This window comes from Microtus oregoni, unplaced genomic scaffold (genome assembly GCF_018167655.1).
Source record: "Microtus oregoni isolate MIOR12 unplaced genomic scaffold, Mior012 000023F_ref0000262, whole genome shotgun sequence".
NCBI lineage: Eukaryota > Metazoa > Chordata > Mammalia > Rodentia > Cricetidae > Microtus > Microtus oregoni.
The window spans coordinates 17,484,372-17,510,187 of record NW_024543082.1 but is presented as its reverse complement, the minus strand read 5'-3'; the positions used below and the strand labels follow the sequence as shown (position 1 = coordinate 17,510,187).

The following is a 25,816-nucleotide window of genomic DNA, read 5'->3' as shown; positions in this document are numbered from 1 at the left end:
CTATAGCTCATATGGACTTGAAACTTACTATGTAAACCATGCTGGCATCAAACTCATGGCTAATCTCCTGTTTCCGTCCCTAGAGTGCTGCAACTACAGATGTAACCACCACATCTGGCTACACATTTTATTTTTAAAAATTAAAATATATGTTGTCCCCTGGAATTTTTTTGTGCTGAACACAGATTCATTAAGATTTGTTCATGCAGCTGCACATGGCTACTCTCCACTCATCTTTTGTTCCTCTAGAACATTTTCTTTGTACATACAGCAATTTATCTGTTCTATTGACCACTGTCATTTAGATTATTCATAATTTTTGCTGTATAAATAGAGTTTTCTGCCAGTATTTATGCTCATTCCTCCTGTGCACAGTAAATTGTGGGAGAAGTTCTATAACTAGGAATACGATTGTTGAGTTGGGTTGGCCCCGTTCAGCTTTCACACATCATGCTGGGACCGTGGGAAGAGAGAGTGACAACATGTGTTCACATAAACAGTATATATAAGCTATAATTAAAGCATAGCAATTGACAATGACAATGCAGAAAACGTGACTCTGATTTCATTTTTTATTCACCTTTCTTGATTTCTAGAGTCAGAACAACTCTTTAGATGTTTCTAAGCTGATGTGTTTCATAGTTTGAAATGAAGGGTTGCTTCCATTTTCTATTGGCTTTTATTGTTGAGTTCTAAGCTTTCCTTACATACTTTTTCTATTGTTCTTTGTTTTGTTGTTGTTTTGAGCTGTAAGCATTCTTTACACCCTCTCTTTCCTTTCTCTCTGCAGGTATTTGTGTAGTACATACATGTGGATGCATGTGTGTGCATGCATGCACCCATATACATGCGTGCCGAAGCCAAAGAAATGTAAGCAATAAATCATTATGGTAAATTTTTAGTACGAAGTGTGCTTAACTCATCAAAGACTCACAGATAAGTAGAAAAAATGAGGCTTCCCTTCTGCCTTCACTGGGACTGATGCTGGCTAGTCTCAACATCCCGAGAGCTGGAAGTGGCAGACAGTCTGCTTCGTGACTGCAGGGCAGACATCCTTATTAAGAAAGGGGTGTAGTCTCAAGCCCCAGGATGTTTATCAGATAAGGCTTTGCACCCTGAACCAATAGGACGCTCCTAGAGGGTAAAGATTGTAACTCACTAGAGTACCAGTCTGAGGGCAGAAAATTTTTGGGATCAGGAACTTTAAAATCACTGTCTGTCTCCGGCCAAATCAACATCTCTATGCTGGTGTCCTTTCTGCAGAACCAAAAGCTGTTTCACTTTTGCTAGTCTCCTGAGTTTGTAGTTAAGGAGGTGAGGATCTTGTTTCTCACAGAGGGATGTCAGCCAGCTGTCTTGCGCTATCACATTCTCCCTCATCCCCCTGAGATACAGTCCCTCACTGAACCTAGAGCTGGACAGCTGGCAAACCTCAGCAATCTTCTTGTCTTTAAGGACCCTTTCGACTCCACAGCACTGGGCTAGCAGGCATGCTTAGCTATGCTGGCTAAGGTGCTAGGGATTTGAACTCAGGTCCTCATGCTTGCACACAGAGCGATCACCAGTTCCCACTGGACTATTTCCCCAGTCCCTCCTTACATAGATGTAAGGGTATTGAGTACTTTCAGTTGTGAAATATGTGACCAATATCTTCCCCCAAGTAGAACTTACTTTTAAAACTTTTTAAAAATTTGTCTTCTTGCCAGGTGGTGGTGCATGCATTTAATCCCAGCACTTGGGAGGCAGAGGCAAGCGGCTCTGAGTTTGAGACCAGCCTGGGCTACAGAGTGGGTACCAAGACAGGCCTCAAAGCTACACGAGAAACCCTGTATCAGGAAAAAAAAAAAAACCAAAAAACAAACAAAAAAAAAAGAAAAAGAAAAAAATTGTCTTCTCATGAACCAGATTTATTAATTCCATGTAAGTTATCAATCATCTTAGAACCAATACAAAAACCACACTTTTATTTCATATTTAAATTTTTGCATTTTGACATCAAGATCTTAAACTATGTTTACTTTAGCTGTAAAGAAGTTCACTGAATTGCACAGACTTTGATCAGTTTAGTTTTAATGTGTGAGGATAATGTTTATTTGTAAGTTTTTTAAAAATATAGTTTATAAAATAAAAATAGGTCTTAAACTATATGCAGTTTGTTTCTGTATAATGTGTAGTATGAAAGTCCATTTGAACGCTTTTCTTAAAAATAATCAATATTTCAGGTAAGTTGGCTGAAAAGGTCCCTTCTTTTTCACCATCATCTGCCATGCTACCTCTGTTCTGTGTCTAAACTCCACTGATCTGTGCCTCTCCTTCAATGCTCCCCCTTCTGAGCACTGCCTTTTCATCCCCTGTTTTGGGGTACTGAGTTTAAACATAGGTATCAATTATTAGTATATTTAACAAAGGGACTATGTTAAATTATGAAGAGTATTCCATTGGCTAATGAGGAAAGTATGTGATGAATTAAAGATTGTGATTGATCTAACTTTTGGACTTAGGTCCACCAAAGAGATAAAAGCAATAAATAATATCACAAAGACCTGTACTATGTGAATTCTTTTTTCTCTCCCAATTCCTGGGTCAGCCTTCCAGTGACACAGTGACTGAGCCAGCGAGTACAGATGAGCTCAGCAGTTATGTCTGATTTTGAATCTTAAGCCAGCGATGTCCTCACTTCTTTTTATTCTACTCTACATGTGACCTCCCGTCAGCTCTGTCTTCTGCCACACCCAAGTAATAAGTGTCCTCTGCAGGCTCTTAATATCTACTAAGGTGGGCCCTGCAGTTGGCACGGTTCCACATTATAGTGGTGCCTTTACATTGTCTTCGACTGTCTCTTCTGTTTAAAAAAATATAATATTTATTCTTTAAGATTTTATGCATGTATACAGCATACTTTGTTTATATTCTCTCCCTGAGTCCCTCCAGCTCCTTCTGGACTCTCTCCAACATGCACTCCCTTCATGTTCAGTCTATCTGACTATCTGTTTGTCTATCTATCTGTCTATCTGTTATCTATCTATCTATCTATCTATCTATCTAATCTATGTCTCATCTATCTATATTTTATATTTCATCTATCTACCTTACTCCCTCCTTTCTCTCCCCACCTCCCATAACTCACTGAGCCTAATTAGTGTTGCCCATTTATGCATGAGTATGGACCACCCATGGGAATATGGTCAACCTGTCAGGGACCACACCCTTAAAGAAAACCAAGTCTCTCTGCCCCAGCAGCCATCAACTGTCAATAGCTCTTCAACTAGGGGTGGGAGTTCATTCTCTTTTATTTTCATTATGGATACACATATCCTGGCTAGTCTGCACTTTCTACACATGTGTTCAGAACTTAGTCTGACATCTTCATCATTTTTTGGTTCTATCTATCACCCTTCTCTACCCTCTCCGTCCCCCTCCTGCTCCTCCCAGAACGCAGTAGTTCCATGAACTACCTATGCATCAGAAGATGACCCTCAACTGGCTGTATGGCCAGTTCTTGAACTCATTATCCTTTCTCTTCATCTCCACAAATCCTGGGATTACAGGTTGAGGAAGCAAGATGAGAATGTCTCACTGAGAAAAACAAGGCTGGAAATCCAAGCAGAGACAGAGGAGGAAAGAAGGTGGAGTCAGGGAGACACCATGTAGCTGCTGAAGGAGAAAAATGCCAGAAACTTACCAGTAAGCCTCAGCCTCATGGCGATACACAGATGAACAGAAATGGGTTAATTTAAGATATAAGAGTTAGCTAGGAATATGTGTGAGTTGTTGGCTAAACAGTGTTGTAATTAATATAGTTTTGTGTGTGATTATTTGTGTCTGGGTGGCCAGAAAACAAAAGTACAGTCTCCGTTTACAACAGGTGTGTACCATCACATCTTACTTTTGGCTCCTTATTTTCAAGACAATTTCCCAGTTACCATAGCAGCCCCTGCTGTCCTCCCTTGACTCTTCTCATGTCTGTGTATTGAGTTTTCTTCCTTATATCATTAGTTACCAGGTATCTGTTTCTCCTCACACAGCAAATTTGGAACTTAGATCTTGTTCATATATGTATTTTAATCATCTGCAACAGTACTTTAAACATGGCCAATGCTTTATAAGATTTCAAGAATATCGTTATGAACATAGGACATGGTGCCTGTCAATACGTGTGCTGGGTGACTGACTAGAAGACACAAAGGGACCCGTGGTATACTCAACAGTTTTTGCTGTCTGTTCCACTGGATGTCTGGACATAGTTGAGGCCTTTAGTCGTCATGCTGGAATTGCTGGCTGAAAGATAAAATTACTTTCAGAATCCAACTGTTTTTTCTTATGAAACTGTAATTTTGCTTTGATGCACTGTTTTTTTATCTGTGTGACTTCGGGGACGCGTGAAATGTCCTTCCTCCTCAGACACTGGCTGTTCTGAGGCTGACGCTCTGTGATTTATGTTTAATGTCAACTTTTTATTGGCAGTTTCCCTTTTTCTAACCTTGTAACTGGGTTACTATTATTACCTTAAAATCCCTTGACAAATGAAAGGTATGCTGTAATGCAGGCCATCCCAGTTTACTGTTAAGATTATAGTGATCATCACATCCTTATGTGGTCACTGCCGGGTAACTCTAAATCAGCTGGAAAACATGGATTTTTCCCAAACCTCAAAGTCTTAGACATAGTAGTAAGATGAGGAGTTGTTGAACATGAAGCATGGGAAAAAGCCCGCTACTCTCCCTGGGGAGTTGCATCTGGTGTTGACACATCCCCACCTACAATGGCCATTGAAGACATACCTAGATATCCTGTTTGTAAAACAAAATTTACAAATTGCTTTAAGTATTTATAGTCACATGTTTAATGACGACACTAAACAAGAGAGTCTTTGGGAGGAATCTAAGAAGGCACATATCTAATGGCTTCATTTTAAATATGGAAAAAATCTGAACAGGTTACACAACAAATATTCAGATCATTCCTTTGCTACTAACACAGTTCTAAATTCAAATCTATTATATTCATTTTCCAAACACATATTGATTCAATATCTGCTTTGTACCGAACACTATTCTAGGTGCTAGGGTTGTGGCAATAAGTGAAGTCAAGGTTTCTGCTTCACAAAATTTACCTTACAATGAATTTTCATAAGGATAAAATATTTTCACCTGCTAACGATGGTTTCCTATTTACTTTGATTTTTCGCTGAAAATGAATTTTCGTAAGAATATATTTTCACATACTATATTTTGCATTTATTTAAATTCTTAGCTTACAAAGTTGTCTTTACAACACACCCTTTTCTTCCTTTTTGTCTCCCTGGTCACATATGAAAATATGGCCCACGGTTGCTTATAACATGAATGCTTCTAGGGAGAGGAGGCAAGATAGATGAAGGAAGAAGAGCATCCAACCACACTCTGTTGAAAACATGTCTACATCTTCTCAGGTGGCACATTTTTCGTCTATTTTGGGTGTGTGTATTTCTCCTTTGTTCCCACACACACCTAAGATGTCTTAGGTAAATACACGTAAAAGAAATGAAACAGTGAGTAAAAAGAGGAAATAAGGGTGGAGAGAACAGGGCAAGGTGGGCTCTGCTGAAACCAGGATAGGGATAGAACACAGTGTGCATCTCTTGATACTTTGTTACTTTAGCAGATAGAGTCCCACATTCGCCGCAGGAATTTTCTAGGTTACATGATAGGAAAGAAACAGCATATATTATTTGATTGATGTGCATTAAAAGGCAACATAAGTCAGTTTTGGAGAGTTATTCTTTTTACCACAGTTGAGAAAAAGATTTTCCAAGTTCTTGTATGATGACTGTTGTGTAAGTTGTACAATGTCCTCAACAACATCCTTGCAGTACGATAGCAGCGGGCTGTGTTTATGCATGCGGCTCTGAGTAGAGAACACTGTACAGTGTCCTCAACAACACCCTTGCAGTAAGATAGAGAGGGCTGTGTTTATGCATGCGGCTCTGAGTAGAGAACGGTGTGCCAGCTTCCAGAGTGCCTCGATGTTAGAAAAATTATCTTAACCACTGAGCCATCTCCCCAGCTCTGGAAAAATTTTTAACTGGATAAAATGAATAATGAATTTTTTGAAAAAAAATGTGTATGGTAAATAAATTGGTGCATGGTTTACACGTAGTTCACATGCAGAGATGTCCACAGCGAATGTTTCTGCAATGCAGCCCAAAGAGATTCAATGTCATGTATTCCTCCATATAAACTGCCATAGACAGGGGAGCTCTTAGGAGATGCCTTATGCTACTTGGAAATTTGAATAGGCAGCAATGTCAGAAAGGGAAGACCTGGGGTGGGGAGGACCTCAGCTCAGTCATGTGTACTGACTTATGCGAATGTTTCTGAACCCATTCAGAGCTCAACATCTTTCACAGGCAAAACTCTGGCTTTTGTCAAGGGCTTAGAGCACAGGAAGCCCCCAGGAAACAAGAGTCAGCGAAACCTGGTCTCTCTGTCCACGTGGTTTCAGGTTTACTGGTCTTCCCCTTGGTTTTGTTATCATTCTTGGCCTGTACAACTTTGCATAGGTCATTGAAAGAATGAGTCATTCACTATGGGCCTTATTAACCACAGAGAGGTAGAGTTGAGTCCACCTGGGTAAACAATTGTTTTCTAAGTAAATTCAACCCACTCTCCTTCCTGCGGGTTAACACCACGGCTCAGGATTGAGGTCTGCTCACAAGCCACAGCCACACTTTGACCAGTCATAGTCAACCCCCTGCAGGCACTCTTTGTCCGACAAACATTTGAGGGCTTGTATCTCTTAGGTGATGGAGGAAGGTCATTGGCTAATAAAGGCACTGCCCTGGCCCATTTTATTGGTTAGAAGATAGGTGGGAGGAGAAAACAGGACAGAACACTGGGAGGAAGAGGAAGTGAGGTCAGAGACTCCACAGCTCTGCTCTCCGGAGCAGACGCCTCAGCAGAGACGCCATGCCCTGCTCCCGGGATGAAGCTCCGACCCAGGATGGACTAGGCTAGAATCTCCCCAGTAAGCGCACCTTGGGGTGCTACACACAGATGATTAGGAATGGGCTAAATTAATATGTGAGAATTAGCCTAGAAGAGAATGGGCCAAGCAGTGATTAAAAGAATACAGTTTGTGTGTTGTTATTTCGGAGCATAAGCTAGCCATGTGGGCGGCCGGGTGTGGGGGACGCAGCCCTGCCGCCCCATATTACTACATATGGCGCCCACGTGGACAACTGCTTCCACATAAAGCCTGAGACAGCTTGGGAAGTAATTCTAGAACAAAATGAAAGCATTGTGCCTGGTTTCTTGGTAGCAGCAATTTCTCGGGTCTACTCTGCTTGCCAGAGGCAAGCAAGCGCCTCATCTAAGAGAGGCTTCCTGACTCAGCTTTAGCTGCAAAGCCTGCAGCTCATTAAGAGGTCCTGCCACGAAACACTTAAACGGTGTTGACGAAAAGCTGAACGCATGCTTTTCGGTTTTCAGCCTTAGCAGGAAAAAAGCTGCGCCATTTAAAAATGCCGGCTTTCTGGGCTGTCCTGCCAGGGCAAACTCTGACTGTTTGAGGCAGGAGGGCCGGCTACCGAGAGAGGATTTGAGTATTGTCTGTTGTAGCTCACTTGCTGGCAGGGACCTTGAAATGCCATACAGTTGTTGCAGTAAACATGGCTACAGCCTGTACATCCGCCATGAGGCTGGAAAGCTAAGGAATGGTCTGGATCTAGCTGGCAAAGCCACGCCTTTAGTCCTACTGAGATTGCTTGGTAAATTAAAGATTCATGTGGTCAGAAAAAGAGAGATATACAGTAAAGAGAGATTCAAAGACAAAGAAAATTTTTAAATGGTTTACAGTGTGTTAAAAATATTTGCAGACTAAAAGTTGAAGTTCTTAAAGTAAAAAACAAAAAAAAAAAAGAAAGAGAGTTGTGTGTGGTAGCACACGCCTTTAATCCCAGTGCCTAGAAGGCAGAGGCAAACAGACCTCTGTGAGTTCAAGGTGTAGTAGTTTACACCTTTAATCCCGAATGCCTGGGAGGCAGAGACAGGCGGATCTCTGAGAGTTCAAAGACAGCCTGGTCTACAGAGTTACTTCAGGTCAAAGATACAGAGAACCTGTCTCAAAAAGCAAAAAGTTAAAAGTAAAAATAAATGAAATAGAGGTTAAAACAAAGGTGTAATAAGATGGAAAATAAACAGAGAATTTTGATACTGTATGCTATTATGCTCTCTTTGAATTGTTTGAATGCTGAGGAAGGACAAACAACTGCTAAAAGATATTTGTTTATAAATGCTGCTGAACTAATCCAACATAGATACTTTGAAAATGCCTTAAATTTGAAATTTGGATCTAAAGACATGATACTTTGGAAAGGAGTTTCTTATTTTGTTTTCACAGAGGATGAGACGCTGTTCATTTCTTCTATTCCGATTTGGTATGATGGACCACGCCCTCCTGAAGGGTTGGTGTGAATGCCTTCAAAAAATTGCTTCGCTCAACTGCCAACTGAGATGAAACTAGCACACAGGTTATACCATGAAAGACCAAATTAACGACGCCCCCATTCAGCAGGAAGCAGTTTGGAGAGAAATAACTGCGCCCAAATTCCCAAAAAATGTTTATAAATGTTCTTTTACTTTTAAAGGGGGATATATGATATAGGTATGAATAATTTGCATTAGTATAGATTTTGCTTTATTGATAGAGATTTACTGTCAATTTTGTTATATGTATAAGTGTTTCTGATTTTGATTAAGGTATTGTGATTGTGTAGTTCATTTAAATATGTACTGTATAATTAAGAAATATAGGTTGTTAATGGATAATCATTGATAATAGTAAAGCTTGTAGTCATGTTAGTTAGATTTTCTAGATATATAGAGATGTATTTCAGTTAGATAGACATTCTTCATGTCTTTCAAAGATTACAGAATAGGACATTTAATGTTTTAATAACTTAGGACTTTTCATGACAATGAGACACTCTGCTCCTGGCAGCACCAATCTACTTCAAGAGGAAGATGGGCATCGAAGAGGCACCTTATGGAGTTTGATAGCCATTTGGGCAAGAAACTGCTCTTGCCTGGACTACTGCATAAACTGGACACAGAGAACCCGCAGAGAGAGGACTACTGAACTTGCCTAAGGTGAGATGATCTTTCGGGGTTCCTGATTCATTTTGAAAGAGTCTGCGAGATATTCTGCAGGACACAACAGATAGTGACTGAACTGACTTTGAATTTTCCTGCTTTATGGAAATGTCTCCTGGATACCATGGGCCTGAAGGCTGAAGATGGATGCCCCAACGGTACAGAGGAATTTTGGGTGACTGTCCAGGCAACGAGATGTCTCTGTCATTTCTAGAGTTTTAAAAGTTGCTTTTTTCTTGTTTGCTTAGGTAGTATTGTATCTTTGTGGAGTCTTTGATGGAGTTAAGAATAGTTAGTTATAGTTATAGTTTTCCTTAGTTATGATAAAGATTATTGTAACTTTTACTTGATAACTGTTTTGTTATATGTAATTTTGCTATGTTAAAGTTAAAGCCTTTTTTTTTTGTTTAAACCGAAAAAGGGGAAATGATGGAGGAAGGTCATTGGCTAATAAAGGCACTGCCCTGGCCCATTTTATTGGTTAGAAGATAGGTGGGAGGAGAAAACAGGACAGAACACTGGGAGGAAGAGGAAGTGAGGTCAGAGACTCCACAGCTCTGCTCTCCGGAGCAGACGCCTCAGCAGAGACGCCATGCCCTGCTCCCGGGATGAAGCTCCGACCCAGGATGGACTAGGCTAGAATCTCCCCGGTAAGCGCACCTTGGGGTGCTACACACAGATGATTAGGAATGGGCTAAATTAATATGTGAGAATTAGCCTAGAAGAGAATGGGCCAAGCAGTGATTAAAAGAATACAGTTTGTGTGTTGTTATTTCGGAGCATAAGCTAGCCATGTGGGCGGCCGGGTGTGGGGGACGCAGCCCTGCCGCCCCATATTACTACACTTAGGTGCTGACCTTGAAATTTGGAATATTGCTTCTCTGCAGCCTATGTTCATGGAGGAGACTTGAATGATTATGAATGATTAGAAGAGACGTGGAAAGGACAGATAATCAAATAAAGAATACAAATCTGAGAGCATGTAAAGCTGTGTTCTCAGACCGGAAATGCCAGGGAAGGACAGGTGGAAACTTCCCTGCATTCCCAGGCTTAGTAAGCTTGAGGTAGCTGCCTATCCCAGGGTATACATGTATGTAATTACCAAAATTTTAAAATGATATTTTTTAAAAAAGTGATCATGTCTGATTGTCTCTACATGCAGTAGAGAATTTTAAAAAGAATTTTATTTGCCATTTTGAACCATTCAGATTGGTAATACTCTTAGCATGCGAATGGGGGCAGTTTGTTTTAGTCTCTTTGGTTTCCAGGCTAAGACCACCTCCCAGCACACTAAAACCTCTTGCTTTCCAATAATTGATTTTACATTATGACACACGCTAGGCAAAAAGTATGAAAACCCAGATGATAGAGAGTTGATTGCTGTGTTTCCTGGCTGTTTATTTTTCCTTCAATGTGAAGACTTACTGTTATTAAATTCTGCAAGCGTTCAGACATACATCATCATGATTGTTGTTTCCAGGAAAAAAAAAAGCAGCCACTTCTTCCAATTTGTTTTGTTTACCCTAGTTCAGAACCTTCCATGAGGTTCCAGTCCATTTCACTTTAACTCTTTACGTGCATCCCACCTGAAGGGAAGCGGTTCTTTTTTAGAGTTTCTGTGGATATTCATGTAGTCTGGGTTGAATAGAGGGGACAGAGGAATGCTCTACAAATGTTAGTTCTGGCTGTTGCCACATGCCATCGTGCCAACTGCTTCTTACCCTCCATCTTTGTTTGCTTTCCCGGGGACTGACCCCCTGCTTCTCAGAGAAAGCGTAGATGGGTAAAATGCCAGTGGTTCCCCAGTTTGGTAACTTTTTGAAAATTTTATAAGACAACTGCCCACACATCCATGAGATGACGATGGCCAGTGTTATTTTTCATAGCCTAAACTGCCTAGATTAGATTAGAGCTAGCCTGTTAAAGGAAGCCCTTTCTTACTTATTCCTTCTGTCTTCTCTGTTCTCCGTGTTCCCTGAGGGAGGGGTCTAAACCAGGAACAAAAGGCTGGAGTCAGACCAGGACATTGCGAAGCTATTTCCTTGTCTTTGCCTCACACAGTCATAAAGCACAAAGTCAATTCGTGTCAGCCCTCTGCGGCCAAGGCAGACCCATGCTTGCAGAAGGGATAGAAGAGAAATTCTGGACTAAATTAATTTTTTTCAAGTTTCGGCACTTCATTTGACAAGACTTTTAAATTATTGATATATGTCTGCTCTAGTGGCTGAAAAAGACCAGACGACATTTATTATATGAAAATCACCCCCCAAAGGGCCAAGTAATTTGTCTGAAATTTCTTCCAGCAGCCAAGAAACTATTCAACAGAGCTCATTTGAACAGAGAATGATGGAGAAAATAATTTTTTCTTTTTTTTTGCTACCCAGTCCAGCTTATATAATCAACCAAGTGCAAGAATAAAAAAGATTTGCAAGTTCAGAACGACGTGGTTAGTCAGGCCAACTCATCCATGACTTCCCTTGTATTCCAGGGATATTGCCTGAAAATTAAATTATTTTCCATATCACAGTGTTTTCACTCAGCCTTCCGCTGCATCACTATAGCATCTACTGGATGTACTTGGATCAATCTGTCAATTTCCTGCACAAACGTGGAGTTTCTCTCCATCAGCTCCCCACTCCCCCCAGCACAAAGGGCCCTTAAAGGTGGGACTGAGAATCTGGGCCATACTGACACATTCCAATGAGCCTTATCCGTCCCAGAGTTCAGGCTGAGGTGAAAACTGACCTTCAGGCTGGTGTGAAGGAGACATTCACGGAGATGTCCTAAAAACACTCCAAAACTCTAGTCATAACATGCTTGTGTAGCATGTTAAAGAAGGGCTATACCACCAGATTATTGGTCTGAAAGGGGTTCAAGACCAACTCAAGGAAGACAACAGAAAGCAAGGCAGAGTTCTCCACATATATGGTACAGTTGCAGACAGGATAATTGTTAGTAATTTTAAAAATTGGTCATCTGGGGCTGGCAAGGTTGTTCAGCAGGTAAAAGGGCCTACTATGCCATCCAGGTGACTTGAGTTCAGTTTGTAGTGTGGAGAGCAGAAGAGAGTTGACTCTTAAAACGTACCCCACCCTCTGAGCCGCCTTGATGCCTGGGGATTTTTCTAGAACTAAAAGAGAGCATGGCGTTTTTGTGAGCATCATGTTGTAGAGCCGTACCCACAACAAAGATTGCATTAAGGTGATTGTAGGCAGAGGCAGAGCACGGAAGGGCGCTAGGAAGACACAAAGAAGGGAAGGGTGCTCTTTCCTCTGAATTATTTCTAACAAAAAAGATGTGAGTTCCATCCTTGGGAGACTAAATTTCTCAGGACCCTCTGGTCCAGCAAAGAGAAAGATTAATGCAGGTGTTCTGCATGAGCAGGCACAATAACAACTTCACATGAGCAGGGCTTTATCCACCATAAAAGGCATTTGTACTGACAGAAGCAGTGTTCTGACTACCTAGGCTCCTTTCTGACTTGTCAACCTTCTGCACGACTTGACTTTTGCCATTTAAGCTCTTTGTGTCTCAGTATTCTTTCCTGTGAAGTGGGTGGTAGTAACTCTTCAAGCTTGTGCTATTGGCAGAATGAAATGAAACAATGTATTTATAGTTGAGAATAATTCCAGACGCACTGGGAGAAGTCGACAAATATCAGGGACACCGTTCAGCTATGTGACACAGCCACGTCAGTGGGGAAAAAATGGTTAGATAATTGCTAGGAGAAAGCCGGAAGGCACTTGTGGGGCAGTATTCTAAAAGCCTGTCTTTGTCCCCGTATTTAGTCAGGCAGTCCTGGTGAGGATCTGCTATATGACCCTCCATTTCCACAAATGCCTTGTTGAGACCACCATCAATGTAGACCATTGTAAATCAACATCACCCAGTCTTTAGACTGCCTGCTCTTGCAGCTCCCATTCCACGCACATCGCTTCCTCTTTCCTTTTCCTCATACAACTACAAGCCACAGAGACTGCTGCCATCCAGATCACTCTAAACTCACAGCCCACTGTTTTAGCTCATCTTCACCTGGCCCCATCACACCTCTCTCCCCACCGGTCCTTATGACTCCTGCCTCTCTTCTCAAAGATGCCTTCAGTTTATTTACAGCTGCGCTGAAGATGACAATTTTAGTTTGGGGCCCCGGTTAATTTCGGTGCATAATTGTTAAATAAGTAATAAACTTTTTAAATAATGAAGTTTAAAAAGTGTTAAAAGGATAATAATTTGAAGACCCATTTTGCGTCTTTCTTCCAGTTGAGCCGATCCCTCTTTCTAGACTGCGTGCAGCTTTCCCCAAGCCTACTGTATGCTCACCGTGGCATGCTGAGCATTGCTGTCATAGTTGGTTGTGGTGGTGATAGTAACAGTGCTGGAGAGATGAGCCCAGGGATCTACATATGTCCGTCAAGCTTTCTGCCTCTAAGCCACACCCTAGCTCTCTCTCCTGCTTTTTCCATGTCTATATATGGTAACACTGGAAACTAATGGAGTTGCCATCACTCCCAAATCAGCAATATCCTCTACCTCCTTTCAACTCTCTGGGACTCCCTTGCTCTAGAACCCAGTGTCTTGACCTGCTGATGCTTGTCTGTGCGTCTTCCTTCTGATACCATCCAATAATGCATTTCCTGAGTCTGTTCTCCATCCATGTCTGGCATATTTATTTGTAAGTCTGTAGTTTTGTTGCCACCTCCCACTCATTCCCCTGCCCTCTGCCTCCCAGACATGATCATCTGCTTTCTTCAGGCCAGCTGTTACCACATGAGGAACAGGCCAAGGTCTGGAGTCAGAGCAGACCTGGTATTGTGCGCTAAGTGTTCAGAGTAGGAAATCAGATGGTGAGAACCAGATAAGTTATTGATGAGGGCTCAATATCAAAATCAATGTCAATGGGTCAAAGGACCGGGCAGAGACATAAAAATAGGAGGCAGAGCCTAAGGGTCTGTGGTATTGTGGGCAGAGAGATGAGAAGCAGTCCAAGACTCATGTAGCAGACTGGTATGAATAGAGCCTCTGTTACCACTAGGTGCTGATTACGTTTAGTGTCTCAGTGTCCTGCTTGGAATAAGGGAAAGGATATCTGTGCTCTCCACTATGAAAAATAAGGAAGGAAAACAACATTGCATTTAATATAAAAAACTTTTAAAATGATACAGCACAGCGACTTATATTTGATCACAATTCCTACTCTTCCCTTTAAGTGATGGAATCCTAGCCTTTCCCCTGAGACGATACTTGTTTCTCATGGAAAGAATGAAGCAGAGGTGACCTGCAGTGCGGGAGAGAATGGCATTAAAAGGCTACTTTTCTCTAGCCATTATTTCTTGAAGTACTTTGTCAGGAGGAAGCCAACAGCCATCTTAGATGCAGTCCTACTGAGGGCCACGCAGTGAGCACTGAGGCATCTTGTTTTGAGAGCATGCTTGAGCTCAGATGTACGTGCTATTGTTCCAGCTGATCTTTCAGATGACTGAAGCACAGGACAATGACTCAAACTCACGGCACTTAAAATCCTTAGTGTTGTCCAGCTAAGCTGTGGATTCCAGGCTCCTCGAACCATTTGGGATGTTTTACAATGCATTAAGTACCAAAGTAATTTTTCACACAGCAATGTACAAATGTTACATAGGGCACTGCAGAGGTTTAAGATATTATTATTATTAACATTATTATTATTATTGAATATGCTGATATTTGCTGAGTGGAAATGTCTGTTGTAATTTATTGGTCTTTGAAAGTGGTAGCTAGAGAAAGAAAGAAGGGTGATGACAAAGAGGAAGGAGAGGGGAGCAGGAGAGGGAGAGTGTTCTAAAACACCAAGAACCAGGACGTGAAACTTCTGATGGTTGGTTTGCAGGCATTTTTCACCTGCCAGCCGCTTCTCACTTTCTGCAAGGTAGCTGTGTGTGACAGTGACAGGAGGCGAAATGTAAAAGGCTACCAGCTAAAGCAATTGCTCACTCCTGAGGACTGCTTTTGTTTTATTCCATTTTCCAGCAAAATTGATAGTTTTAATTAAATATGAAATGAAAGCCATGCTTCTACTCTAAATATACTTTAGTTTTTTTTTTATATTAGAGGTAACCATGGATCTCTAAATGTACAAAGGCCGTGGGCATCAGGATTATGCCTTGTTCGCATCAATACCAACCTCTGAGACTCCCTGCCATGCATGACTTTACCATAGCAACACTGACCGATGGGTGCATCCTACTGCACGTACTGGCTTTGTGGGAGCCTAGGCAGTTTAGATGCTCACCTTAGGAGAACTGTATTCATTTAAAACACTGCCTGGCCCATTATCTCTAGCCTCTTCTTGGCTAACTCTCACATCTTAATTAACCCATTTCTAATAAATCTGTGTATCACCAGATGACTGTGGCTTACCAGCAAGATTCTAGCCTACATCTGTCTCGGGCGGGAGAGCCATGGCATCTGTCTCACTGCCTTCTACCCAGCATTCTGTTCTGTCTACTCCACCTACCTAATTTTCTGCCCTATCAAAAAGCCAAGGCAGTTTCTTTATTTAACCAATGAAATCAACACAAAACAGAAAACCCTCCTACATCAGTCTATGATTAGTCTCAAGTCCTCAAGCATCACACTCCCAACTTAATATCTTGGTGTTGACCATCTCTTTTCCATCTTTCATGAACCACACATTCTATCCAAAAGGCAGTGTTTCAACCCAAGGGTAGTTGACTCATGAAGACTTCCTAGTCTTTGTGCCGTTTCTCAGCATTTTCACATTTTCAAGCTTTCTCATATGAACCTCTTTAAAATTGGGGTTTCCTAGGGGACCTTCATGATATACCTCCTTCCTTTGATCTTAATGCTACCAAGAGTCTTGTCATTTTTATTGATGGCTCATGCCCCTCCAAATGAAGAAAAACTGGTTTAGTTCCTCATTGTATTTACAGATGTCGATATGTGGAATGATGCAGTATAGACCATCATTTCCAAATTGTCAGAAAGACCAACATTAAATGCCTTTCTGACTGCTCTTAAGTAATAAGCATCCTCTTCTAAAATGGCATGCTGTGAAGATGGGGTGTGTGGCTGAAAGATGAGTGCTTACATGGTTATCGCTGTGGGATGGTTTGACAGAGGTTGTAAGTCAATGCATATAGTCAAATCCCATCCATTCTTAAATTATGAATGAAATATTTTTGGGATACAGTTATACTAATTTGCTTATATGCTGTCCATAACAGCCTTTGTGCTGTATTTCTTAATTGAGTAATTATGATAAAGATAATGTTATCTACAAAACTTAAAATATTTGCTGTCTCACCCTTTATAGAGGAAGTGCCAATTCCTGGAATTGAAGGTATTGATTATGTTCTGTCCCGGATTAATACAATGTAAGGCATTTACTTTTTACTGATGCACATTTTTGTTTTAGAACAGTATTCTGATATATTTCATAGACAAACATCTTTGGAAGGTGAAGCGGTCAGCCTTGCAGTACATTTTGGAGATTTTACTGTAAGATTTGCATACTGAGAGGAGCTCTTTGCCCCATGTCCAGAACCCACATAGATTTCAACATGAAATCTGAGCTCATAAACCATCTGTCTGACTTCAGATTGTACCAAGAAGTAGAAACACTGCCTTGGTCAAAATAAAAATCTGGGCTGTTAAAAAAGACATGACTACAACCTAACAGGCATAGGTGATTTCCCAACACTCAGGTTTAGAACCAAGTAGGGTTGCTTCACGAACATTTTAGATAACTCCATTTGCTGCAATGTTGAAAGGGATGGGCTTCTGGCTCTCAACAACTCTATTGTAGGCAAAGGAGTCTCTCAGAACCCTATCAGCAGCCATGAGTTTGGCCCACCAGAACATCTGAGTCAGTTCTGAGGTTTCCTATGAGGAGCTGTCAGTCCTTTTGAGGTACACCTAAGAAATGAGCCAAATCCCAGGGCACATGAGATCCTTCTCAGAGTGGAGCCCCGTGAGAAGTTTCTTGCAGCGTCTTGTTAATAATATAGAACTCAGCTCCAGACTTGCTGAATTAGAATCTGCATTTTAACAAGATGTATGGGTGATTTGTGTGCAAATCAGATTCTCTATTTATGTTTTCAGGATCCCTAGAAGCAGACACAAGTATGAATTTTGGCTTATTGTAGGAAGTCATAGGGCAAGAAGTCTTTGTATAGAATCTTCCACTTAAATGCTTAGTGTTCCTCTTCTCTCAGCTATACTCTGAAATAATACATGAGTGCACCTACACAAGTAAGAGCACAATTTGATTTGTTGATTTGTGTTTGGATGGGGCCAGAAAGGGAGCTATAGTTTTGGAAACCAGATTTTGGGAAACTCCAAGATTTATTAGCTTTAATATCTTGCTGTGAAGACTAAAAGTTCATTTGGTGATTAAAATTTCCCTGCTCACTCAGAGGGACTTCTCTGTAAAATTTGAAATATAGTGTGTTTGGGGTATGAAAATCAGTATTCCTTTTTATCTTAAAAGTTTTCATTATTTTCTGATCTTGAAACAATGTTTGGGTTGGATATCAGAATGTACTGGTTTGGGATCACATGGGAATAGTATTCTGTTTAAGCTATTTACAACAAGCCAACAGCTAACATTAAATTAAACGGAGAAAAACTCAAAGCCATCCCACTAAAATCAGGAACACGACAAGGATGTCCACTCTCTCCATACCTCTTCAATATAGTGCTTGAAATTCTAGCAATAGCAATAAGACAACATAAGGAGATCAAGGGGATTCGTATTGGAAAGAAAGAAGTTAAGCTTTCGTTATTTGCAGATGATATGATAGTGTACATAAGCGACCCCAAAAATTCTACCAAAGAACTCCTACAGCTGATAAACAGCTTTAGTAATGTGGCAGGATACAAGATCAACTCCAAAAAATCAGTTGCCTTCCTATACACTAAGGATAAGGAAGCAGAGAGGGAAATCAGAGAAGCATCACCTTTCACGATAGCCACAAATAGCATAAAATACCTTGGGGTAACCCTGACCAAGGAAGTGAAAGATCTACTTGACAAGAACTATAAGTCTTTGAAGAAAGAAATTGAAGAAGACACCAGAAAATGGAAAGACCTCCCTTGCTCTTGGATTGGGAGGATCAACATAGTAAAAATGGCAATTCTACCAAAAGCAATCTATAGATTCAACGCAATCCCCATCAAAATCCCATCAAAATTCTTCACAGATCTGGAGAAGACAATAATCAACTTTATATGGAAAAACAAAATACCCAGGATAGCCAAAACAATCTTATACAATAAAGGATTGTCTGGAGGCATTACCATCCCTGACTTCAAACTCTATTACAGAGCTACAGTATTGAAAACAGCTTGGTATTGGCATAAAAACAGAGAAGTCGACCAATGGAATCGAATAGAAGACCCTGACATTAACCCACAAACCTATGAACACCTGATCTTCGATAAAGGAGCTAAAAGTATACAATGGAAAAACGAGAGCATCTTCAACAAATGGTGCTGGCAAAACTGGATGTCAATCTGTAGAAGAATGAAAATAGATCCATATCTATCACCATGCACAAAACTCAAATCCAAATGGATTAAAGACCTCAATATCAGTCCGAACACACTGAACCTGATAGAAGAGAAAGTGGGAAGTACTCTACAGCACATGGGCACAGGAGACCACTTCCTATGTATAACCCCAGCAGCACAGACACTAAGGGCATCATTGAATAAATGGGACTTCCTGAGGCTGAGAAGCTTCTGTAAAGCAAAGGACACTGTCACTAAGACAAAAAGACAACCCACTGACTGGGAGAAGATCTTCACCAACCCTGCAACTGACAAAGGTTTGATCTCCAAAATATATAAAGAACTCAAGAAACTAGACCGTAAAAGGCTAATCAACCCAATTATAAAATGGGGCACTGATCTGAACAGAGAATTCTCAACAGAAGAACTTCAAATGGCCAAAAGACACTTAAGGTCATGCTCAACTTCCTTAGCGATCAGGGAAATGCAAATCAAGACAACTTTAAGATACCACCTTACACCTGTCAGAATGGCTAAAATAAAAAACACCAATGATAGCCTTTGCTGGAGAGGTTGTGGAGAAAGGGGTACACTCACCCATTGCTGGTGGGAATGCAAACTTGTGCAACCACTCTGGAAAGCAGTGTTTCGGTTTCTCAGGAAATTCGGGATCAACCTACTCCTGGATCCAGCAATACCACTCTTGGGAATATACCCAAGAGAGGCCCTATCATACAACAAAAGTATATGCTCAACTATGTTCATGGCAGCATTGTTTGTAATAGCCAGAACCTGGAAACAACCTAGATGCCCTTCAACGGAAGAATGGATGAAGAAAGTATGGAATATATACATATTAGAGTATTACTCAGCAGTAAAAAACAAGGACTTCTTGAATTTTGCATACAAATGGATGGAAATAGAAAACACTATCCTGAGTGAGGTAAGCCAGACCCAAAAAGAGGAACATGGGATGTACTCACTCATATTTGGTTTCTAGCCATAAATAAAGGACATTGAGCTTATAATTCATGTTCCTAGAGAAGCTAAATAAGGTGAATCCAAAGACAAACACATAGGCATCCTCAGGAATATTAACCTTCATCAGGCGATGAAAGGAGACAGAGACAGAGACCCACACGGGAGCACCGGACAGAAATCTCAAGGTCCAAATCAGGAGCAGAAGGAGACGGAGCACGAGCAAGGAACTCAGGAACACGAGGGGTGCACCCACACACTAAGACAATGGGGATGTTCTATTGGGATCTCACCAAGGCCAGCTGGCCTAGGTCTGAAAAAGCATGGGATAAATCCGGACTAGCTGAACATAGCGGACAATGAGGAATACTGAGAACTCAAGAACAATTGCAGTGGGTTTTTGTTCCTACTGCACGTACTGGCTTTGAGGGAGCCTAGGCAGTTTGAATGCTCACCTTACGAGACCTGGATAGAGGTGGGCAGTCCTTGGGCTTCCCACAGGTCAGGGAACCCTGATTGCTCTTCGAGCAGATGAGGGAGGGGGACTTGATCGGGGGAGGGGGAGGGAAATGGGAAGCGGTTGTGGGGATGAGGCAGAAATCCTTAATAAATAAATAAATTAAAAAAAAAAAGAACTGAAGATCTTAGAGCCTTTAGCTCACAGATTCAGCTTCTGCCAAAGCTCAGCTCTGGCACTTCTGTACGAGACATAATAAACTTCCTACTGTTCTTAGACTGTAGCCCTGCCCATGTGCCACCTTCTAGGAAAGAGTTGTGCTCGTTCTTCAGGGAGCTGACTGAAGTTGAGTAAGGCTGTTTTCATATAAGTCCATCAAAATTTCTGAATGAGTGACTCCGAATTGACAGGGATTCTTTTTCATATTTAATTATATGGACACAGGTAGAGTCTCGGAATGTCACCTGCTTCTTAGTAGTGGGAAAGGCTTTGTGCCAAGATATATAGTCCTTCATCTGCAGATCCAGTAACCAAGCATTGTGTCTAGGAGGTTGCCAGAGTGCAATGCAAACTATCCCTGTATAAAAGGTTTCCGGAATAAATTAGTATATGTTTATGGATGCATTATAGACAACTTTTATGAAGCTAGGATAACAGTTAAAGAGGTTAATAGCTCTATAGCGCTGTAATAAAGATTCACAAATCTGTTTGGTTTTGTCTGAGTGCTACTGAATATGCACATTTGACAGCCATCCTTATAGCTTTTTAGAAATACACATGTCTGCTGTCACCACATTTCCTGAGACCATTGTCATATTTTATATAGTAAAATCTCAATTATTTTTGTATGATTCAGGGTAGTAAATTTGGTTATTCAAATTTTGTAATAGCGAGGGTGGTTTGAATTTATCAACTTTTTCCAATCATTAAAGTCTCCAGGTAGATACTACGGTTTAATCAGGGCAGTGAAGTTATTATTATGCAAGGTCACCCATCTCTAAACAGTGAGATTTACACATGCTGGGACTAATTAAATCTTCTCAGTTTTCTTTTCTTCATTTGAACATTTGTTTATTTGTGCGTGTGCGCCTGAATGCATATGTCATAGCACATGCCCGAGGATCAGAGGACAACTTTCTGGACTGTCCTCTTCTCTGACCATGTGGGCCCCGAAGATGGGACTGTTGTCACGCTTGCAGCAAGTGCCTTTACCTGCTGAGTCATTCACCAGTTCAAAATATGTTTATGACTCAGGAATTTTAAGATAGTTTAAATTTCAGCTAATCCTAGGTGTTATTATTAATTGTTATTATTAATTGCATGGGATGATAAGTGAACCAGAATGCTAGTTGACTCAACATCATGATTAGGCTGTGGTGACTAAGGACTCTAATTCTAGCACTGGGGAGGCTGAGGCAGTAGATTGCCAGGAGTTAGAGATCAGTTTGTACTACATACTGAGTTCCAGGCTAGTGGAGGCAATAACCTGAAACACCCATCTGGAAAAAAAGAAAAAAGAAAAAAAGAAAAGACAAGAAGAAAGAGTTATTATCACAATAAAAAAATTACTGTGAGAAAATCTTTATAGAAAAAGGAATCATTTTTAATTTTTATTTGGAGAAATTATTTTGAGAGTCTACTTATGAATTGTTTAATATTTTGAAATTTAGCAATTTCGGGTTATGTGGAGATCTTTCTGGCATTGTACTGGTGTGGAAATAATAAAAATCCTATCCTTTCCAATTAGTCATGTTCTGAGTTGGTGGCACTCTTGGCTAAGCCTTAATGACTTTACTCAAGAGGGAACTCACCCGAGGGAAGCATGATGGCCTGTGATGAGATATTCCACATTTTGTTTCTGGGGCCAGGGGACAGAGCCATACACTGAACTGTCACGTTGTTTGATTGTGCTGGTCTGTTACCATGCATCCTTGTTAAAACTGACTTTACTTCCCAAAATCCACTTCTGTCAGTCTTCTTATCATTCGTAATGTATATTCCTGCAGGACAGATGGAAGCATGATTAGTCCCTGACATTTTCTGTATCAGCCAGATGAAGATGCCGAGACATGGCATAATAAAAGTTGATTTTTCTTTGTTTTGAGATAAGGGTCTCTGTGTGTGGTTTAGACGGGCCTTTAACGCATGACTCAAGTCATCCTCCATCCCCATCTGTGTAGAGAGCCTAGAGACTGATGCTGCACCACACAGCTAGTTGCTAGTAATGTAGGCTCTCAAGCAGTTGGCATTTAGCTTTGGAGAAGCAAGGTCCAGTTCTATCAAAGCTTGGATTAACCTGTGGCAGGTGTTCCAGCCCTGTGTGGCACTGATCCATAGTTGGGCTGCACTATGCATTCGTTATATGATTTTCTTCTGACTATGGGTTCAAAGGCTTGGGTAGATTATTTCAACTCATTAGTGCCATTTAGTAATGGAGAAATTAGTGACTTGTTCTTGAATTGGTTTGAACTCTGGGGAGGCTCTTCTCTAGACTCTGGCTAGGTAATAAAAGGATATCAAAGGAATATAAAACAGCTCCGTTCTGCTTTGAGCTTCCCTAATGTGAGGAAGTGCATCTAGGTGTGGTCCTTCCAGAGAGAAGGAAGGGGGTGTTGATTGTATTAGATTTCCTCCTAACTATAAATGTAGTAGATGATGTGGATTCTAATCCTGATGCCCTACCATAGCCTTCTCCTGAAATAAGTTGTGTATTGATAAGCATTTTCAGTTCTAGTCCCATGAGTCTTCTCTAGAATCTTTTATCTGTCACTGTTAGGATAAGTTCCAAATTGCATGCATTGTGGCAATAAATTACTTAAAAAAAAATCTGTCCTCAGAGGCCAGTTCATTCTGAACTCTCACAGAGTCCTGACATTAAAGACTCTTTGTTTCCTTTGAGACCAGGGTCTGGTATATCTCTGGCTGACTTTAAACTCATTATGTAGTCAAGGATGACCTTGAACTTTTCCTTAATTTCCCAAATACAAGGATTGCAGGCCTGTGTCAACATGCCTGGCTCCCATGAAAGGTTCTTCCTGCTAATTCTGAAGCTATTAGTTAGCAAAGTACTAGTCAGCTGCTATTAGTTGTATGCTGGTGGGCTTCTGACCACATTGTCAGGCCTCTTGTGTGAGAACATACTGGGCACATCCTATCTGGATGCTTCACATAACCGGAAAATATACTTGTTGTAACCTTTAACATATACTTTCAGGATTGTGTTGTGTTATTGTAGTGAACTGCTTTTAAAGTGACCCCATTAACCAGTAACTAATCATCAAGGGATCTATAAATTCATCTACCAGCAGAAGCTGTTAATTTTAGAAATTAAAAGAAAAAATTGAGCAAGAGCTGTGTGATTCAGCTATTGTTCCATGTGTTGGAAGGGAGAGTCAGTGGAAGGCCTGCTGTCCAGGCGCAGATGCCAGAGCTTATTCTGGCAATGCTGCCATGGTTACCACCTATGAGAAACACTACTTCCTACTGAAATTGTCTGTGTGTTTCCTGCCCCAGAAACTAAATCCTCCCAGTAAACTTGTTCCTTATGAAGGAACCTTTTATATCCATCCCTCTGGCCACAACCCCAATCCTGTCCCAAATATTCACAAGAGAAAGTGAAAGTTATTATCAATTGATTTAAAGCAGTGGTGTTTTAAAAAAAATGAACACAATATGTTAAAATAACAAGGCAGAGCAGATAGTAACACTACAAAGTCAGAGATATTATTATTAACTACATGTTTATTTGAATGCTTTTGTTCTTGTAAAGAATATTTACTTCTGCTAACACCAACTGAATGGTTTGTATGAGCTGAAGAAATCAACCATATCAGTTTTATTCTGGAAATATTACCTTCTACCCCCTTGGTGGAATCAGATGAAGTATTAGAAACTGACACCTGGTAGGTAAGACGATGCTTTTTTCTTAGAGCAAGAATTAGTTTTAATGCCAAAATTAACTTGGGTACAATGCTTTCTAATGCTTGGTGTTGCCAAACACGTTCCCACAGCTTTGTTTCCTCACCTTCTTCATTGCCTTGAAGAAATCTTCCGTCTATTAACCAGGTGATGTTTGCTCTGGGGAACACCTTCTTCAGTAGGCAGGTAAATACTCTCTACAACAGACAGAAAGAGGGTCATTTTCAAACTCGGAAGAAATTCCTGCTCCTTGTGTCTCCATTCCTATGAGACACTTAACAAGAAATGATTTTGCCTACCTTTCAAAACACCGGGGTTTTCCTTTGGGGGCCTTGACAAATTTGTGGCTAGAACCCTAGGTCAGTCTAGGAATGTCAAGACTCTACTAATGTTGCAGGAGGTTTATGGGCTCTGAGCAATAGAACTAGTATTAAGTTAATACTAAGTAGAAATCAAAGAGTAGAAGGAAGAAGCCCCAGAGCCAGAGAAAAATGTGACTAGATTAAAAGGGAAATGGGATCGAGACACTATTTTTCTGTTTCCAAAACAGTGTGAAAGACCATTCATTGTGAAGGTCAGTGGAAATCATTTTAAGTAAATATATCATTTGGGGGTTTAATTTTTTTCATAACCTCCTTTGTTTTTCATCTTGATTCTCTACAGGAGACAGTGCATACTTCCTTATGGTAGGCGACAAATATGGAACACCAAGGTGTTACATGGTTAATGGAATTAGAAGCAATCAATGGTAATGCATCCCAAGAGATTTCTTGGTAAAATATTTTGGATTGAACATGGGAGGATGGGTAGCATAGTGGTCTGAATGAGAATGGCACCCACAGGCTCATATATTTGAGTGTTTGGTCTCCTCTCCAGTTAGTAGACTGGGAAGGATTAGGAGGTGTGGCCTTGTCTGATGTGGTATATTGATGGGGGTGGGCTTTGGTGTTTCAGAAGCCCACACAGGCCCAGTCTGGCTCTCTCTGCTGCCTGTGGATAAGATTTAAGTCCTCAGCCACTGCTCCAGTGTCTTGCCTAGCTGCCTCCTGCCATACTCCCTGCCAAGTTGGTCAAGGCTCACTCCCTGAAGCTGTAAATAAGCCCCGATTAAGTATATTATTTCATGTTTCCTTGTCTATTGTGTCTCTTCACAACAAGAGAATAGATGCAATTTCTGTGTTACTCTCAGTACAGTTCGCACACCACTGTACCTAATCCACGAGCTGAGCAAGGGCGTGGAGATTGAAAGAACACACAAGAGACCTGGGTCATTCAAAAGAAGATCAACTGGATGCTGCTTACTCAAGTTTAGGAAAAACCTTACATCCCTAACTGCTGCACAATGGAATCTTCCCCAGGTAGATGGGAAATTACCACACCCGAGGTGGAATAAACATGTCCTGTAGCTAATCACCAGGTGGGGGAAGAGAGAGCACAGGATAGCTGGGAAATGCAACAAAATGTCTGGCCAGAAACTGTCCTCAAGATGAACCTCAGGAGGAGTGTTAGATCTGGGCCCTACAAACAGTAATTAAGACAGGTAATCATGTTATAAAATCAAAGATAAGTTAGATCTTTTCAACACTTTCATTCTTTTGGAAAATATCATTGTGAATATATCCAAAGACGTTTATTAGTTTGCTTATCTGATACTCTATAAAACTATAATTCCATTTCTAGCTATATATTTTCTTACTACCAATATGTGAACTTTGCATATGCCTTGTCCTTGATCTTGGTAGCTAAACGTTTCCCACAACTGTTGACTCTAACAGTAGTTAACTGGTAAGGAACAGTGAACTGGCTGTAATACTGATGTGCGGAT

The 25,816-nt window shown here is 40.8% G+C and overlaps 1 protein-coding gene across 1 annotated transcript in view; it reads right to left on the bottom strand.

The window, feature by feature from the left end:
• Nucleotides 1-25,816, bottom strand: part of Cd96 (CD96 molecule) — a 76,959-nt gene that overhangs the window by 12,610 nt on the left and 38,533 nt on the right. The window contains exons 6-8 of the mRNA XM_041673310.1: nucleotides 24,098-24,188; nucleotides 21,885-22,073; nucleotides 4,207-4,278 (exon numbers count right to left, since the gene is read on the bottom strand). Of these exons, the coding sequence (XP_041529244.1) occupies nucleotides 4,207-4,278; nucleotides 21,885-22,073; nucleotides 24,098-24,188 (352 nt within the window). The remainder of the gene's footprint in view (nucleotides 1-4,206; nucleotides 4,279-21,884; nucleotides 22,074-24,097; nucleotides 24,189-25,816) is intronic.